The sequence below is a fragment of the Hippocampus comes genome, unplaced genomic scaffold (assembly GCF_001891065.2).
Source record: "Hippocampus comes isolate QL1 unplaced genomic scaffold, H_comes_QL1_v1.1 scaffold40, whole genome shotgun sequence".
Taxonomy (NCBI): domain Eukaryota; kingdom Metazoa; phylum Chordata; class Actinopteri; order Syngnathiformes; family Syngnathidae; genus Hippocampus; species Hippocampus comes.
Genome location: NW_017842058.1, coordinates 151724 through 171756, shown reverse-complemented (window position 1 = coordinate 171756; position 20033 = coordinate 151724). Strand labels below are relative to the sequence as shown.

The 20033-nt window shown below is 41.3% G+C and overlaps 2 protein-coding genes across 5 annotated transcripts; both read left to right on the top strand.

Moving 5' to 3' along the window:
* Positions 1-666: 666 nt before the first annotated feature.
* LOC109510641 (ras association domain-containing protein 1) lies at positions 667-14466 on the top strand. 4 transcript variants are annotated; one of them, XM_019861110.1, is made up of 7 exons: positions 667-932; positions 2393-2748; positions 3542-3666; positions 10790-10894; positions 12095-12392; positions 12483-12598; positions 13900-14466. In XM_019861110.1, the coding sequence occupies exons 1-7, from the start codon at positions 892-894 to the stop codon at positions 14044-14046; spliced, it is 1188 nt and encodes a 395-aa protein (XP_019716669.1). In that variant the 5' UTR covers positions 667-891; the 3' UTR covers positions 14047-14466. The 4 variants fall into 4 exon arrangements, with proteins under 4 accessions (XP_019716669.1, XP_019716671.1, XP_019716670.1 ...); XM_019861112.1 differs by lacking the exons at positions 667-932; positions 2393-2748; positions 3542-3666 and adding an exon at positions 6535-6713; XM_019861111.1 differs by lacking the exons at positions 667-932; positions 2393-2748; positions 3542-3666 and adding an exon at positions 7195-7926.
* Positions 14467-15687: 1221 nt separating this feature from the next.
* LOC109510642 (tumor suppressor 2, mitochondrial calcium regulator) lies at positions 15688-20033 on the top strand. Its single transcript, XM_019861114.1, has 4 exons — positions 15688-15803; positions 17797-18035; positions 18183-18303; positions 19437-20033. The coding sequence occupies exons 2-4, from the start codon at positions 17887-17889 to the stop codon at positions 19500-19502; spliced, it is 336 nt and encodes a 111-aa protein (XP_019716673.1). The 5' UTR covers positions 15688-15803; positions 17797-17886; the 3' UTR covers positions 19503-20033.

Genomic DNA, 20033 nt, shown 5'->3' with positions numbered 1-20033 from the left:
ACCTGACTTTCCCATGAACCACGGTGCCGTGGCCCAAATTGGTGCTGGAAGACGCCATCTAGTGGTCAGTAAAATAATTTCAATTTTCCACCTCTGGGTCGTGGGACAGCGTATTTTAATTACATTAATACAAATGTATGTTGCTGTTGACAAGGAGATGCTCAATTACAATTAAGCTTCCTGCCACCAGGTGACAGTAAGGTGTCAATGCCAAACTGCACCAAAAGGAAGAAGCACTGAAGGTTTAAAAACGCGTCATATAGAAACCAAACACATAACACTACAAAGTTTGGAGAATTTTTTGAAAGAAAACATCAGATAAACATCATAAAAGTCATCACAAATCATTTTTTTGAATTTGCCTCGAGCCATTTCACACAGGACACGCTGGGTCCTCAGGTGAAAAAAAGAGTTAAGAAAGCCCATTAGAGCCCCTGAGAATGGAAAGTACTCTGAATAAAATGTTTGTAAATTAATCATTACAGTTCAAACCCATTGTGGAGGTGTGTAAAGTCAATCACTGTGCAAATACTTGGACACCGTATGCCAAGTTTTGCTCATTTATCAACGAAGTGGGCTTTCTCACTGTCCCCTCCAGGGCCTGCTTGAAAACATCCCGGATGTTGCTGCAGTTCATCTGCTGATGCTTCCTCCTCCTCTTCCTCCCACTCGTCTTCCTCCGCCTCTCACTTCAACCCGTTATACTCACTCATACTACTCCGAACCCCCACAGATGTTTCCAATGGAGTGCCCCCCTCCGTGATGGCACCGGGCAGAGCCGTGACAAACGACCGGTGCTGACGGCGTACTTCCTCAAGACGGGACGCCGAGAGAAGAAGCCCAGCCCGACCGAGATGTCTGCCGCGGAAAGTTTTCTTCTTCGGATGGAAGATGTTTTTCAAACATAGCGCGTATCTTTCTCATCTTACTGAGTGAGTGGGACTCTACGAAAACACGCCGAACAATACATTTTGAAGAGTGTTTATAGAATGGTTTAATGGAGAAGCATGTGGATGATAGTCTGGTTAAAATGTAGATGTTTATTCATGAGCTTAGTTGAGGTGAGGTACTTTTGGTAGTCTGCTGACATCACGACTTACGAAGCTATTTTTGTGCACTTAGTGTCCTGTACGACACATTGGTTTCAAAGTTTAAAACACACATTTTCCTATTTTAATAATACTAATAATACATTTTGCGCATTTCGATTTTGCGTATTGCTTTCTCACATTGACATAACAATATTAACAACACAATAAAGAATGCCTTTAATTAGCTAGAACTTGAAAGTGTTAAAACGTGAATGCATCAGCAGTTTTTCTCAACCATTATCCAGCCAAAGCACATTTTATCCTAGAACTTTTTACTTGGATAAAAAGTATATCTAATATTAGCGTAAAGCACTGTAACATTATGCACGGTATACACATTCAAACTGCATTCAATTATAGGAAAATTAAAAGGAAAAACTACTTAAATAATAATTTAAGTGAAATCCACTCCATATAAAAGTTAGATTCAAATTGTGTCTTTTAATAAAAGTCTTAAAGATGAAATGCAAGAGTCAAATATAACTGAACTGTTCAATGATTAGAGGGAGCCGATGTACCAATAGTGATACTTGAATTTGAAATCTGACTGGTTCAAGAAACAGTCCCATAACTAATGTAGTTGAAGTTACATCGCCCTGCACAAATAATTTTGAAGGCCCTGGCAACATGGTATCATACACAGGCTGAAAATCTGACATCCATGAACATATTTTGTTATAAATATGTTTGTTATAAATATATATGATTGTTATAAAATAGTTGGGAAGATCCATCCATTCATTATCTGAACCGCTTTATCCTCACTGGGGTCATGGGCGTGCTGGAGTCTATCCCAGTTGATTTCGAGAAACAACCATTTCGACAAACAACCATTCGCACTCACAATCATACCAACGGACAATTTTAGAGTGATCGATTAACTTACCAAGAATGTTTTTGCGATTTCCTCCGGAGTACTTGGAGAAAACCCATGCAGGCACGGGGAGAACAAGCAAACTCCACACAGGAATTTCCCGGCCTGGAATCGAACCCAATAACCTCTGCACTGTGAGGCAGACATGCTAACCAGTCTCCACCATGCTGCCGCTGTTGAGAATGAAATCATACAATTTAATGGAACAAATAAAATTTAGGTTGTAAACGTAGGTCATTTCTTTTGGGCCAATTACAAACAAATCACTGAACACAATATTTTCACAACTGCTCAAGTTAGAGTGATTTCTATTGTTTTGTTTACCGTATTTTCAGGAGCACATATTCATTCGTCCAAGTTAGCAGCTTTGTGAAGACAGTTTCTGTGCAGAGTAACTTAATATTTCAGTGTTTTTACCGTCTCTTAGTGACCATGGAGGTGTAGAGGTCGTGAGTGACACAACGTCCATGGGGGAGTTCATCGAGCTGCGTGACCTAACGCCTGGCGGAGAGCAGGTCCAGCTGACTAGCGCATGCTCGCCTCGCTCCCCGCCACGTTTGGAGAGAGCCAACGCCCTGAGGATCAGCCCGGGGAAGGTGCCAGATCTGCTGAGCAGGGCGGGCATCATCCGCGTCCTGAGCAGTTGCGACCTTGACCAGAGCCTGGCAGAAGAGACCGGGGAGGGCCACGACTTCCAGCCCTGCAGCCATGCTCAGCCCACGTGGTGCGACCTGTGTGGGGACTTCATCTGGGGCCTCTACAAACAGAGCTTGCGTTGTGCCAGTGAGTCCACCGATGCGTGTCTGTGTGGAGAGAAGATGCATAGAAATGAAATAAAATGACAATTGGAAGTTGACCAGCTTACTTCAGCCCTTTGGCAGACATTTAGGGAAATGTCAGACTCCCTTACATTGTCTGTATGTTTCTCTTGTTTAAGACTTTATCTTCAAGATGAAACAAAGTCTTGAACTTCCTGTTCTTCAGAAGCAGCCCACACAAAGATAAGCTGGTGGTTTATACAGAAACTGTAATCACGTGCCTATACAGTAGTTATGAAACACTCATGCTTCACAACATGTCTGATGATAATAATAACAGCAAGATATCATCTTATTTTTGTTATTTTTACCAAAATTACTGAAAGTACTCAATGTCACATGATCTTAAAAGCTTTTCATTTAATAGTGTGGTTTGAGATGAAACATTTCATGCCTCGATTATCATGACCAAAAATTTCCACAATATCAGTATTATCACTACATTATTAAAAGAAAACAAAAACAAAGGATACATGCGCATAAAGCACAGCAACAAAAATCTGATTGTGTCAGATCGTGTTCTTTTTGACTCTGTAAATTGCAAATAGCAATGACCAAAATATTTGTTAATACGTGCATTCTCATGTGAAACTGGAAACTACTTCATCCTTCATTGTATTTATTACTCTCGACAGTTCTACTCCACTGCAAAGACGATAATCGCCACTAGTGTACTTTTTGGAACATGACAGAGCAATGCAATGAATTGTATGTATACATAATTCTACTTGTGTGTCTGAAACATTCCCTTCCTCCAGATTGCAAGTTCACATGCCACTACCGCTGTCGACCCCTGATCCGCTTAGACTGCAGCTGGGATCGAGGTTCTTCCACTGACTACACGTTGGTTGTGGAGCACACAATCGAAACAGACACCAATGTGGTAAGGAACGTCAAATCACAAAGCATGGGTTTTCCACTTTTCTAAAATAGTAGTTGTCACATTCATTCATGACCTCCATCAAGGAGGGTATTTAATTGTTGCTGACACACATGGACAAAATTGTTGATACCCCTCTGTTAAGGAAAGAGAAACTCGCATTGGTCACAGAAATAATGTTAATCTGACAAAAGTAATAATAATAAAACATTTAGAATAAGAAGAAAATAAACCAATGAAAATCAGTCATTGTTTTTGAATTGTGGTTCAATAAACAAACTCATGAAACACGCCTGGAGAAAAATTATGGGAACCCTAGAAAAGATATTGATAATCATTTGACTTAAGACAATGTTTTCGAGTTAGCACCACAGTTGTCTTCAAACGTGTAATCAGTCAGTCGTTTGGTTTAAACTTTAAAGTGTTGCAATTAGTCACTGTGCCGTTTGGTGACATTGTGTGTACCACACTAAACAGGGAGTAGAGGAAGCAAAGGAAAGAGCTGTCTTGGAGGATTCGAAAGAAAATTACAGACAAGCTTGATGTTCCTGTGACTACAGTTGCACCTATACAAAAATTTAAGATTCACTGGACTATATGCAACGTCTCTGGACATGACTGCAGGATGAAAATTGTTGACAAATTGAAGAGATGAATGTGAATGGTAACATTTGTATTTATTTTTACTTTAGTCAGATTAAAGTTGTTTCTGTGGCCACTGAGTTTTTTTTCAGAGGGGTACAGTACCAGCACTTTGTCCTAACTAGTTTCCATTGCTACTCCCACAAACTGAGTACGGTACTTTTACAGGACTCTTGATTTGCATGTTACATTGTCTTTGAAACCTGAATGTAACATAAAGTGTGTGTGTGGGGGGGGGGGAATTCAGGGATAAAGTAAATATTTTCTGAAATATTTTGTTGAGTATCCTCCAAATGATCATATGCACAAATTCAAAGCAGAAAAAGGAATGCCTGATATATTTACAAAAGGAAGTACTGTACAGGCAGTAGGGGAAATGCGTTAATATTGAGAAAAAAGTTGAGCAACATTTCTTGTCAGGTTTTCTCAATAAGGTTTTCTTAATAGATATATTCGTACAGTCTCAACTTCATTGACATGCACTTAGCCAGGCCTAAAACAAGTAAAACTTCAGAGAACCTGCCTTAAGTCATTACATTTTTTTTTTACATCAACTGTTTGCCTGAATGCAACAAGGCCCTCAGTGCTATCGTGTATGCACAAGATGTTCAAGAATCTGATTTCCTATTCACAATGAAGTGCATTGACAGAGGAAGCCACGACTGAATGAAAGTCATTGTCATAGATACGTTCCCTCATAACTTGAAAGTGGAATCACCAGTTCAACCAATGTCGCATCTGTAGCGAGTATGTATAATCCCAGGGTAGTTTATTTATTCTCTTGTTTTAGCATCACCTGACACACCCTAACCCTCATTCCACACCTTGAAAACAGGTTCATAATTCTCTGGTGTGGGATGAAGTGCCTGTTTGTTTGGATTTTCAGTTTAAATGTCCAAAATAACTTCCAAACAGGAATTGTCAATATTACAATTAAATGGGTGGACATTTATGCTCTATTACGACCCACCATGGTAATAATAATTATACAGATGGAAAATCAAATATTACAAAGGAGTACGTTATTAGGAACATGCTGAAAAGAAAAAGTAATTACGGTATACCATAAGATTTAAGGTGAATATTTTCAAGATTAAAGTTGTTATACTATGAGAATTACGTTTTTTCGATAGTTTAAAAAAAAAACAAATATACGTGAGGAAAAATGGTAGCAGGTGTTTGCTGACTCCCATTAACACGAATTTGAATGTGACTGATCAATTTTGGACAGCGCCAAAACTACAGTACTTACAAGTGGGTGTGCACACTTATGCAACCACATTATCTCATTTGCCTACCTCGATTACCCTTATCTAAAATGTTTTTAATTGAGTTGTACAGGTTATAGGTCACGATAGTGTTTGAAAAAGTTTGAAAATGATTTGTTCCTGTCTCACTTTTTCAGATCCTAAAAACCTGGCCTTTGAACAGGAGTTTTTATCTCGACTGAAAGTGAAACTTTACCTCCTTGAAGCTATTTCATTAAGATCCTACATAAAACAAAAGACAATATAACCTAATTTGGTGAGATTTGAACAATATTAACATGAACAGATTTGTTCAAATTTTATATTTTCGTGATCAGTGTCGCTATATTGGTTCAGTGGGAGAATCCTTTTACTTTACTTTCAGAGTCCTTGCTGTAAAAACAAGTCCAACAAAAACACCACAACAGAGGGAGCAATAAATAATTTAATAAGAGTAAAAAAAATACTGTGGTGGTAAAAATAATTTCACATGACAATAATCTGACAAAAAAAAATTGGCAGGCACACATACTTAAGCTAAACTTTTAGACCATTGAATTCAGTGGTTTCTTGTACTAGATGTATATATTTTTGTAGTAATGTATTGTTAAACTGTGCGTCACTTTGGTCAACTGATTAGGACATCCGCCTCACGGTATTGAGGTCATGGGTTCGATTCTGGGTTCTGTCCTACCTGTGTGGAGTTTGCATGTTCTACCTGTGCCTGTGTGGGTTTTTCTTCTTATTCCGGTTTCCTCCTACATTCCAAAAACATGCGTGTCCTCCTACATTCCAAAAACATGTGTGGCAGGTTAACAGAACACTCCATATTGTCCCTAGGTATGATTGGGAGTGTCAATGCTTGTTGTCTATGTGCGCCCTGCGATTGGCTGGCAACCATTCAGGGTGTACCCTGCCTGCTGCCCGAAGACGGCTAGAATCTGGTCCAGCATGCGCTCGACGCTTGTGAGGGAAAGCGGCTGGATGTTTATTTTTAAACCTATTTTTATAACAACCAGTGATTTACACCAATTCTCTTTAATTGTTCCATGAATTAACACCTTTAAAAATGACACATATTTGCTTTGTTTGTTCTTGTCATTGATTTTTACAAGACACTTGCGCCCCTGAAACAACTCTATGATTTCGAACAGCTTCCAGGTACTGTGGTAAAGTCGGTTATTCTCTGTTTTGTCCATTATTTATGGTGTTTTGAATTTGTCTGAGTTGTAGAAGTTGGGAGTGTTTAATTTGATAAATATCTGATTCATTAATTCTATATAATTTGAACGGTTCTGAAAACAGCATAAAACAATGTTTTTTGTTTATCTTAAAGATAAACTGTTTTTTAGTTTTGTCTTACCCCATGTCTCCACTGATATGTCAGTTATGACAGTAATAATGAACAACATAATGTATAAAAAATTATTCCTTATTTAGGAGCTTCTTGGTTTCGTCAAGAATACCTATGGTTTTAAGATATTTTCTTTTGAGATTTTCTGTTTGTGGTTTCCAGCATAATTTTGCATCAATTACAATGCCAAGAAATTTAGGTTCATTCCTACGTAAATCATGTTGAAAGCCCCCCGATCCACCACCCACCCACCACAAACATTATTAATTAGTTGTACAGTGTGCGAAATCATACATTAATCGGCTAAATGACGGTTGATTTGACGCCATTTCCGTTGGCTTCGACACGTGACCACTTTAACCGGGAGCGTGAGACTGCGCGGCTTGTCAATGCGCATGCGCAGAATACCCTTCAGTTTACCTTTTTTTTTTGCTCTATCGGTCGCTAGTCCAATCAGGAAGCCTGTCGGAATCAGACGTTGCTTCCGGGTGTCACGCGTCCAATCAGAAAACGCTGCGTTGGATCTGTGTATTTTCTAAAGCCAACGGCCTAATGGGCGGGGCCACGGGCCGGGCGGGGTCTCCACCCAAGTGCATCCTGTTTCACACAGTAACACTTTTGTCGAGCGGAAACGAGACCGGGTGAAGACGTCTGCGAGAGAGATTAGTTGACGTTTATTCATTGATTATAGCTGTCGATCAAGTTGTTTGAGCTAGTTCGTCGCTTGTGTTTTACATTGGCTAGCCATAATATTTAACACAGCCTTCAAGAAGGTCTTAATTTGATCGCTTAGTTGGAAAGTATCATAAGTAGCTTAGGGATTTTCAGGCCCTCATCAACATGTCCACGGCCAGTAGCTCAGACAAGTCGCCCTCCTTCGAGAAAACGTGGGGCAGCTCCACCAGTAGCGGATACTGCAGCGACGAAGCGGCAGACTCCGACGCAGAGTTCGAGCAGTATTTCACTGCCCGCACGTCCTTCTTCCCCAAGGGCCGTAAAGCGAACTCTGATTTCAAGAAGGTGAGAGGCAAAAAGAACAAACAAACACTCTTTAAAAAAATAAGAATGAACAAAATCGATGAAAATGTGGAAGTTGTGCTTCGCTTCCGCCTTTTAGAGCGGAGTTCTCAAAATTCCCAGTTGTCCTTGAATGTATTTTCAACGGGCAGTCAAGTGCGCGTGTGACCTTTTTTGGTAGTGTTCCAGTTCAAAACAGAATTTATTGGAATCTACATGGTCTTCTTTTTGTAAAGCTTATAGCTCTTTGTTTAATGGCGTGTGCCAATCGAAGTTTTCCATTTTGTAAAACGAGACTTTCTCACTTTAATGTTTGAGTTCCAAACGCTGTCATTTGACCATCCGTTGTGGTGTATTACCGAAAACCATGTTTACATTATTGTGGTTCTGATTTGTTGGTAAATAACTTAGTGTAGTGGTTAGGATTTGACATTTTTGGATGGTGTTTTACTGATAAAGCGAGACTAGTAGCAATTGATTGTTAAAATAAAGTTGATTTTTTCCCCAAGTAAAATATAAAGTGTGATGATTGGGATTTTACCTTATGAGACAACAACAACTCAAGAAAACCAGAAACTAGAATTGACAGTAGGGGAGAGTTCTCAAACCTTCCAGTTGTCTCTACCTTTTTAGTGGGCTGTTACTTAAGACATTTTTCTTGCTTTAGTTTAGAAAGGATATTTGTGTATGGTCCCTGACCCGAAAACCACTGGACCCGTGCAGTGAGAACATAGCTGTCAGACATCAATAGGTTCGCACTTGTTCTGCTGGGTGGGAGCCACTGATTTAATTGGTTTTGATGCAGTGTATCGTCTTAGTTTGGTAAAACTATCATGATTGACACTGATTTAATTTGTTTTGATGCAGTGTATAGTCTTAGTTTGGGAAAACTATCATGAGTTGAAGCAGACATGGGTGCCACCATTACACCCTCTCTTGCGCTGACTGTCATGTCTTTATTGCTTTTGATGTACTGAACCGTGTCAGCCACAAAGGTAATGTGGGTGCAGATTGAGTAAAGAGTTTGGGAAGATGATGTAAACGTAGTTAGTCTGCCTTTGGACAGTAAAGGTTTTTGAACTTAGACTGGCGTGGACAGATGGCGCTTAATTCCATCATAATGAATGACTGCGGAATAAATAATCAATTTTTTATTCACTGCATTAGCCCGTTCCATGACAGTGGTCACCACAGAGGAAAGCTATTCAAAAGTTGCTCTCTCCTACATGAACGAATTCCCCCACCCCCTGACTGATGGGGGTTATCATAATTCGTGCATGAAAGCTTTAGTGTGATTTGGTGGTGTTGGTGATGTTGAGTGTTGGTAGCAAGGTAATGTGTTAATACCAACTTGTTTTACGGTTACTCAAGCATATTGAGTTAGTTCTCCTTTACTGTAGTGATTGGGATAGTATGGACAGGATGCTAAGCAAATGAAGCAGACAGGCGTAGTTCAAAAGTACCCTTTTAAAATACAACCAGCCCATAGCTTGCACCAGAAGGGTGTGTTTAGTGACGCATAAGCTCCTCTCATATTTCCATGTATATACGCCCATTTTTAACACTCATTCTTGCATCATAGATGATTCATGGGATGTTGTGGTATTTTGTGTTGTAGTAGTCCACACTAACACACACATTATTTGCTCTCTCGGCTTGGTTTTACTCCCATCAGCGTTATCGGAAAACTGCACCTGGCACTCCTACAGATTTTTTTTTTTTTTTTTGATACAGCATCATTTTAACACATCATTCTTCAATCAGCCAGGAGTAGTGATATAATTGCTTTTTTATACTTCTTACCCATTGAATTCTTGTAAACCCCACGTCTAGACCTCATATTTAGAAAACATTTTCTAAACTTAAAGAAATAAAGGTGCTTGGCCACATTCTTAACAGGAATATTGTTGAGATTTTTACTACCATAGTGGCTTGTGTGGAAATAAAATGTGCTGTTTCGTTGTTTTCCGATGCAGGAAATGCCATTTGGCCTGCGCAAACAGGAAAAAGACTATTTCATGCTCACGAAACTGCCGGTGCTGTAATGAGTGAAACGTGACTGGCCGAGGAGTCAGCTGACCTCACAGGATGTCTGCTGTACAAGGGAGGGCATTGTATCTCCCACTGGCGCGGGGGCTATTTTTACATGAACACTCGCTGAAGGAATGCGCTGTCGAGTTTTTTGCTCACAGTCATGCAAACAGCTGCAAGTTGTACTGGCGCTCTCCACAATTCCCCACCGCCACCACCGCCCTTCCCTCATCCTCCCATTAGCCCTCCCACAGCTGAGAGGCGCAGGCGCAGAACAAGATTGGATGGCGTCACTTTTGCCTGCGTTGGCAGGATGTGAGTCTGATGCAACCAGTGCATGCCAGATCCAACAAACAAGTCTTTTCAAGCCTTGATGTTTCAAAGACAACGTTACATTGTCTCGCAGCAAACACTTGACCAGTTCACCTCTTGGAGCCATAATTTTGAAGTCATGTCATTGAATCAGTAATTTAAAAAGAAACAGTAGGTTTCTACAGTATTGCATTTATAGATCGGTCATGTATTGTCTAAAAACCCAGGAGTATTTTGACCACATGTAAAATAAAAAGCCAAGAATGAAGTCAACATATTGTGAGAGAACTTGTAATGTCATTGGCATAATTCTGTAATTTGAGAAGAGTAAATAATAATAAAAAGCAATTGAACAATAAGAGTATTGTCATTATAAGTGAGACTGGGGTTAGTGCGACCCACTGTTTAATCATCCACAAATACTATATCTGTGTCTATAATACCATTTCCCTGATTATGTTTGGAAATGGAACACTTGAAGTCTTGTGGGGTCAACACTTTTTTCCCTTCTCTCTCCCCTCAGGATGAACCAACCGAATGTGGAAAGCAGGTGTTGACAACTGCCGATACTCAGAAGAAGGTCAAGGAGTACAACACTCAGATCAATAGCAATCTGTTCATGAACATGGTGAGTGTTACGTTTGCAATGGATATAAAAAGTCTACACACGCCTGTTAAGTCAAAGTCCATCAAGCCACCTTCGACCGGTCGGGTCGTGGGAGTAACAGCTTTAGCGGGGAAGCCCAGACTTCCCTCTCCCCAGGCACTTCCTCCAACTTTTTCCGGCGGATCCCAAGGCATTCCCAGGCCAGCCGGGAGACATAATCTCTACTTCGTGTCCTGGGTCGTCCTCAGGGCCTCCTGCCGGTGGGACATGTCTGGAACATCTCACCAGGGAGGCATCCAGGAGGCATTCTAATCTGATGCCTGAGCCACCTCAATTGGCTCCTGTCAATGTAGAGGAGAAGTGGCTTGATTCTGAGCCCCTCCTGGATGACCTGGCTTCTCACTTTATCTCTAAGGCAGAGCCCGGAGGAAACTCATTCCGGCCGGCCGCTTGTATCTGGGATCTTGTTTTTTCGGTCACTAACCCATAGTTCCTGACCATAGATGAGGGTAGGAACATAGATTGACCGGTAAATCGACAGCTGGGCCTTTTAGGTCAGCTCCTACACCACGACAGACCAATACAAAGTCCCCATCACAGCACATACTGCACCGATCTGCCTTTCAATCTCTCGCTCCATCCTTCCCTCTCTCGTGAACAAGACCCCAAGGTACTCAAACTCCCCATTTGGGGTAAGATCTCATCCCTGAACCGGAGATACTTCTGAAACGTCGCTTTCCGAATCGATTTCTGACTGGCTTTGTACACCACCATACAGAGCCCCGCTATTGTTCTCTTGATGTGACGTCACACTTCCGGGTTTGTCGCTCGTCAGGATCTCACTTCGGGGAAACCATTACTTTGTCAAATAGAAATTATTTTTTCCATGCTTTATTTAATGTATTTTGTTTAATTACTTGTGACGTTTGGGATTTTCTAAAATAACTTCACTCTTGACCTTTAAGTGTCTCAAACCAATGGGGGAGATAATGTGGTTGCACATGTATGCGTACGTCGTTGTAACTTTGTTCAAAATTAACCAATCACATTCAAGTGCATGTTAAACAGTCGTCAGTTAACACACATCTACCACCATTAAAAGGGATTTTACTTTCTAGAAGAAGCTCAAAGAACGGGTGTGTGTAGACTTATTTTTACATCTCCTATATGTATTAGTGTTAAGATTGTACCACAGTTGGAATGATTTGTTCCTGTGCACAGAACAAGGACGGTTCCTACACCGGCTTCATCAAAGTTCAGTTCAAGCTGGCGCGGCCCGTGTCGGTCATGCACCCGAAGAAAGCAGGATGCGGAGGTGCGCAGAACGCCGGCTCCAGGAAGGGCGGCGGTGTGAAGCGGCGCACCTCCTTCTACCTGCCCAAAGACGCGTCCAAGCACCTGCACATCAGCTCCCGCACGTCTGCTCGCGAAGTCATCGAGGCCCTGTTGAAAAAGTTCACCGTGGTCGACAACCCTGGCAAGTTCGCGCTGTTTGAGCGCAGCGAGCGCCACGAACAAGGTATTGCACATATTCACACAAATCATTAAACCTTCAATCTCACTTTAGTTCTTGAAATTGTTTTTGATCTGAGCTTTTGTTTGTTTGCAGTTTACATTCGCAAGCTGTCAGACAACGAGCGCCCCCTACCTCTGCGACTGTGTGCTGGACCCAATGAGAAAGTGCTCAGTTTTGTTTTGAAGGAGAATGAGACCGGAGAAGTCAATGTAAGTGTTTCATTGCTCATTAAATTGGTTGACATGAACTTGTAGTGCTGCCAAATGCACAGTTTTGATGGGAATGGTTTGATATTTCAACTTCTTCACCTGCATATGCATTAAATATAGGAATTTTGGTGCATGCCTTTAAACTATTTACATCAATAACATGAAACAATGCACCTTCCCCCAAATACGCACCAGTTTTTAAAAAAAAAAACCTGGTAACACTATGACCTTGTCCATACATGACTTTTTTGTAGTTAGTGACGGTCCCGCTGTCATACTACCAGATAAATACTGTTCTGTGTCTTGGACCGTCACTACAAGACCGTCACTGACCAGACCCTGCCCAGTCGTTGTGTGCACCTGTCAAGGTTCAGTCCATCTGCCTAGGTCCTTCGTGGAAGTCCGCGGGACAAGTAGCTGTCAAATTCATGTGGACGGAGGCATTGTGTGCATGTGCATTGTTTCTATGTTCAGAAAAGGCAAAAAAAAATCTAACAAACAAAAATAACAGAAAAAAAGTGTATGGAACCGTACCTGGATGGTGGGAAGAGAGCAGTATGGACTGTCTATTCTCCAAAAAGAACTTGAGGTACCAAATTGGTTTCATGACACCATATTTGCTAATCAGGTACTAGCTTTGCAGTTGGCAAATGTAGCACGAGTGGAAAGTCTACGTATACTTTGCGATATTTCCCTTTTGTTCAAGTCACTTTTTAAACACTCCACACACATTTTGATTGTGTATGGCCGCCTCCACTCTCTTGTTATAAGTAGAAGGGCACTGTCTTCCTATTGGTCAGTGATGAAGAACCAATCGAAGGACTATGTAGGAGATGTCACACGGCAAGGACAAAACCTCTGAAATGCCAGACTTCTGTTGTCGCGGTTGTGAAGTGTCCCAAATGCCTTATGACCAATCGTTGTGTATGTCACACTACACGGACTATGACGCAACAAAACAACTCGGAATCAGCGATGAGACTTGACATTGCATTATTTTTCTGCGACACGTCTGTCACCTCAAAACCGGGCTACATTCATGTAATCTGATGGCATTAGGCAGCACAGTGGGCATGTTTGTCTCACAGTTGCAAGGTTCTCGTTTCATTTAGTTTAATCTCAGCTCTGGTTCAAGGTCTCCCCATGTTTTGTTTGTTTGTTTGTTTATTTTTGACCGGTTACTCTGGCTTCCTCCCAGATTCCTAAAATTTGCCTGTTGGGTTTATCAAAGAGTGGTAATTGCTGCGAAACATTTGAAAACCACTTTGCTACAGCTAACCCAGTGTTCCTTATGTTTGCAGTGGGATGCTTTCACCACACCGGAATTGAAGAATTTCCTGCTCATCCTCCAGCGCGAGGAAGAGGACCACATCAAGCAGATCATGGAGCGCTACAAAGTAGCTCGAGCCAAGATGCAGGAGGCTTTACGCGGCTCCACGCCGGGATGAGCATTCTCTTACCCCTGCTGACGGGGAGACCTGGAACGTAGCACATCTCCGGCTGGACCGTGGCCTTCAAAACCACCAGTCGCCGATGCACGTGACGCTCCCGTTAACAAACGAAAACTAAAAACACCTTTTCGGTGAACGAGAGTGTGAAAGAGGCGCGAGACGATGAGAGCGTGCGCGAGAGAACGCTGACACGAATGTGCGTGTGAAAGGATGCGAGAAGCAGTGCCTGACACCTGGAGAGTCTGAGAAGCAGTGCCTGACACCTGGAGAGTCTGATGTGCCTGAGAGAATGAGTTGAGACCAATGAGGACTGACAGACAACCCGGCGGGTGTAGTCAGTCTACTTCCAAATGACCCTACAGTACATGGTTTTTAATTAATTCATTAAATTACCTTTTTTTTTTTTTTTTTTTTGGCCACATCACTTGTGCCACAGTGAACCAGTCTTGAACATAAACACACATTCCAATTTTAAAACAAAATTAGTAACATCAGTTATTGCTGCATACACACAATCAAGTGTCCTTGAGTGTTTTGAAAGGCGCTTATAAATGTAATGTATTATTATTATAATCAAAAAACTGAATGTTTAAATTCTTAAGTGTCAATAGGTGTTCTTTGGAAGTAGCCACGCCAGCAGTCTTGTCATGTCCTCTATACCCTTCAAGGGTGCAACTCAATTTTTTTTTTCCACTGTTAATTTGTGAGCGATGCGGTTGTGTGGACATTGTTGTACGATGCTGAATGTGTCAAAGCACCAGTGTCAAAATCACTTGGATTGAATGTGATTGTGAATGAATTTTTACTGTACAAGTTCACTTAAAGCTGGTCTGTATTTTATGTTGTTGACTACCCCTCCCCTCGTCTTTTAATGTACAATGTCTTTTAATGATGGAAGTTCACTGAGAGCTGTTCTTTATTTCATGTTGTTAACCCCCCAAGCTGTTCTTTATTTCATGTTGTTGACTTTTTCCATGTTTAATCTCTTCACTCGTTGAATGCACACAAGCACTTGTTGGCCAATACTGTTAGTTTCATCCAGAATAATGCAACTGTCCTGCAGATGATAACTAGATGATAACTAGATTTCTCCCATTTATTTTCTAGTCCTTTCATGAGTCATCGATTGCCTACGCAGCAGGCAAGATAAGCCATTTAATTGCGGCTATGTGAGCTATACACATGTTTCTGATGCATCTGAGCTAGATCCTATCCGTCCTGGCTGTTGATGAGCAAAGCGCAGCACTCCCTGCAGTTGACTGGCGAACTGTCCATGTTATACCCCTATTCTCTCACCAAATGTCACCTGGAAAAACCAGTCCTGCTTCTCTCGCCAAAAGGTCGGCTGGCATAGGCTCAAGCTCACTGAGCAACCAAGTGAGGATTGGTGCGATAGAATAGATGGCTGCGTTAAATGGAAATGATGAAATTACATATATTTTATATAAAGTATATTTTAATTAGAGAACAATAGCAGGACTGTTGTCTAAACCGGTGCCTAATTAAGTGGACATTCAAGTGGCTTCATCACATCCTTTCAAATGTGACATATGTGCACTACTTTAAATAAAGTATCTATCAGAATGTTTTTTGTTTTTTTAATGAAAAAAAAACTTGGAAATCTTGTCTCGAATTTAAATGTTAAGGGTAAATACATGAGTGAGCCATTAGGGGTGTGTTCTCGTAATCCCATCAATGCAACCGCCCTAGCAACGAATGCTTACCATCATGGAGATTAAAAGGTGTAAAAGAAGGTAGGTTGTGAAACGGAAACACCGTTCGACACCACGGTTTGTACAGTAATGTGCTTTCAAGGGGGGTAGAGAGGTTTTAAATGACACGTGCCTTGTACGCTTTAGCTTGCATTGCTCAGCTGCGTCAGAGGAGGCTAAAGAACTAGCATGGTTCAACTAGCAGCACCTTGCTAACTGGCTAACAGTTCCAGTTAAAAGTATTGTGTCCACGTTATAACGTACGTTAAGATTACGAAAGGCTTGGGGTGGTGGTTAAATCCCTGAAAGTGACTGTTAATAATTACTGCGTTTTATGGTCCGGTTGGTTAGCACCCCTCAGCATAAAGCTAACCTATGGTTTAACAAGAGACGACTTTCAAAGTGACGACGAGTAGTTATTCTACACTTTGAAATATTTGCCTTCTGGTGAGAGTTGTGTTGTTAAATGTGCACTAGTGTCCACTCACTGGGCATTACTCTGAATTCAACACGAGCTATATCAACTATGTAGTTTGTGTTTGCCTATTGTAATGTTGCTCTTTTTTTGGATAACGCATATTACAGTACAGTACATTAAATTAAACTACTCCAGCAGTAATGAATGATTTTATCAATGCAAATTTATTTGGATAGCACAATTAGCACACAAGTCAAATTATAAGTGCTTTACAATGGCAAAAAGAAATTCAGTCGATGTTAAGAAGTTTAAAAAGTAAATTCAAAAGATAAATTGTATGTAGACATAAATACTAGAAATAAAACAGTAGAAGCAAAGTGAACAAGAAATAGATTGAGCATGTAAGGGTAGTTTCCAATAGACAATAAGGTTTTCAGGCCTCATTTAAAAAGGCTGACAGTTTGAGCAGACCTCAGGTATTCGGCAAGTCTGTTCCGAAAGTGAGGAGCATAGTTGCTGAATGCTGCTTTGCTATTTTTGGTTCATATTCTGGGAACACACGATAAACCTGTCCCGGATTACTTGTGGGCTCTGAATGCTTCATATGGAGCTAATAAGTCTAGGATATATTTTGGTCCAAGACCATTTAATGCTTTGACGATCAGAAGCAAGATTTTAAACTCTATACTTTTATTAACAGCAAGCCAGTCATTTAATTTGAGGAACAGTGTAATATAGTCCAACTTTATGGCGTTATTCAGGACACTGGCAATCACTATTATATATGGACCACTTACTCAAGTTCTTCCAAGGGGATTCCAAGGCATTCCCAGGCCAGTCTACAGACAGACTCTCCAGCACGTCCTGGGTCCACCTCCTCCCGATAGGATATTCCCGAAACACCTGACCAGGGAAGTGTCCAGGAAGCATCCTTAGAAGATGCCCAAGCCACCTCATCTTGCTCCTCTGGGCACTTCCCAGATGACCAAACTTCTCATCCTATACCAAGGCAGAGCACAAACACCCTGCAGAGGAAACTTTTTCGCATTGTATCGAGGTTCTTTTCTTTACGGCTCATAGCTCATGATCAGAGGTGAGTCTGGGAATGTAGCTCGAACGGTAAATTCAGAGCTGAGCCTTTTGGCTCAGCTCCTTTTACACCACGACAGACGGATACAGAGTCCGCATCACTACAGACGCTGCGTTGAGCTGCCTGTCAATCTACTGCTCCATACTCAGCTTACTTGTGAGGAAGAATCCAAGATACTTGAACTCCTCCACTTGGCGGGAGTATCTCATCCCCAAGCTGGAGAAGGGTTCCCATGGTATTACGACTGAGGAACATGGTCTCAGATTTGGAGGTGCTGATTTTTATCCCAGCTGCTTCATATTCGGTTATGAACCCCTCCAGTGAGAGTTTGAGATCGTGGCTTAATGAAGTCCACAATACCACATCATCTGCAAAAAGCAGAGATGCAATACTGGGGCCCAATCAGTCAGAGTTTACTCGATTTAAATGGCCTGATCAGTAAGAGTTTACACTATTTAATATGGTCACCTGTTTAATTGTGAACACATGAATAACATTTGATTTGTGTCTTGTCTCTACTTACTCAGATCCTGCCTTCATTAAGGAATTGCTAGGCTGGCCCAGAACCAGATTAGTGCTTCATGTGAAGGACTAACGATGCCTTATGCGTGAGGAGAATGGGAGGAAGCGGGTCCAAAGCCAAAGGCGCTTGGCCTTTCTCGGGCAGCGGGGCGGGAGGTGACTCTGTCGCTAATGGCAACGAACAGTCCGTGGCCCGCCTCAAAAGTCCCAGAAACGCAACACCCTTTGTTTTTACTAGGAGGAGGTAAAAACAACACTGATGAATGTTTGTTGTAAATTGATAAATAAAGTCTAACTGGTTTCAGTGGAATCTCCAAAGTTATGAATTGATTCAACTTCTTTATTAAGTTTGAGGTTACATTTTGTGTAATGCGACTGTTGTGTTTTGCAGCTCACTGTACTACGACGAGGATGGGGACCTTGCCCATGAATTCTACGAGGAGACGGTGGTGACAAAAAACGGTCGAAAAAAGTCCAAGTTGAAGAGGATTCAAAAGAATCTGATTCCACAGGTAAGCTGAGTGTTGGTACCAGTGGTGGAAAGCTCCTCCCCTCACTAATATTTGAAAACAGCGCTCAAAGAGGGCATTGCCTGGACGACCGTTGGGCTCGTGAGAGGGGGGAAACGGTTGAGCATGGTCTGGCTGTGATTGACAGCAGCAGTGACAAACTATGACCTAAATTATTTCTGTACTACAACAACCTATGCTAAATAAACAAATCAAATGCTTTGCTAATAAATCACTAACCTGAAAATGAATATAAAGATGTCCGCAAACGCTGCTATTCCAACTCCAACTTACTATATAGTTGTGTAGAGGACTCAGCCATTTGTATAAACCACGGCTGAGTGCGTGACTATGTCAACATTCCGAAAGTGACCTCAGGATTCCCTGCGAGTCAAGTCAGAGGACACAAAGCCAAATTCACATACGGGGCAGTGTTGAAGCCAGATTGGCTTCACACAGACGTTTTTTGACCCAAATTCAACATTTCAACAAGCATGCATTAAAATGTCAAAATAACGGCCTGGACATGTAGACAGTGATAGTAGACACACATTTATGCAATTTACACACACACACACACACACACACACACACACACACACACACACACACACACACACACGAAGTTGATTTGGAGGTGTGTAGCCCTTTAATTGAAATGTTGAAATGTAGAGTATTGATTTTACATGATACCCTGAATTTATTTCCCATATGTAATGTAAACTGGTGAAATGCTACCATGATAGCAGCTGGTATATCTCGGGACTGACCAATATGGATTTTTTTTTCCAGCTGATGCTGATTCCGATATTTGGCAGAAAAACTCGATTAACCACCCGAAAAAAACAATTTAATAAACCATCAAATTTTTGGGGGACCTTTAATGCTTACAACAATGAAGATATGGATTAAAGGCATAACATTTGACTGTTTTACAATATTTTGCCCTTTAGTACTTGGGCAACGTTTGAATTTTATCTTTGCCTTTATTGTAATGTGATAATGTGAAATAAAAGAAAACTAATTGGCATTTTAAAAAGAGCCAATATCGGCCAATTAAAATGAGATTAATTAGTCGGGTCGCAGGTATTAGTATTTTTAATGATTGAATGATATGCTGTTGCTTCTTTTTTTAGGGGATTGTGAAGCTGCAGCATCCCTGTATTCACGTGGACTTCCCCATCGTCCTCTGTGAGGTGTAATTATTTTTTTTCATATGGACAACTGGCGCAAATTATTCCCCTTGAACTAAAAGCGGTCTGACCCGAATGAGTCTGTGGGTTCAAACATGAACGGCCAGCTGCAGAAAGAAAAACTCCATTGCAAAGTGACATATCGGTGTTTTGTCATTTACACACAGGTAGTACAGATTTCTGTAACGTGTTCTCTGCCTAGATGATACAGTATGTAAGCAGACTTTAAAGGGGACATATTATGGAAAATTGATTTTTGAATGGCCGGTATACACAACGTTGAAGCGCTGGAGTACTTGTCTAAGCCAAAAGCTAAGACAAGGTTCTCTGTTAGCAGACTGCAATTTGGCTTCTTCATAAAGTTCTGCCTCCAGAAGTGAAAATACAAAATCTCAGTGGACACTGGCTTTATTTTCATTCACACTTACCTCGTCGCAACTCCTATGCTCTGCCCCGGTCGTCATCGTGCCGAAAGCCGTTCTCGGCACTGATCCCACAGTCGAAGGGGCCTGGGGTGAGCAGTGGCTCGTTTGCATTAGA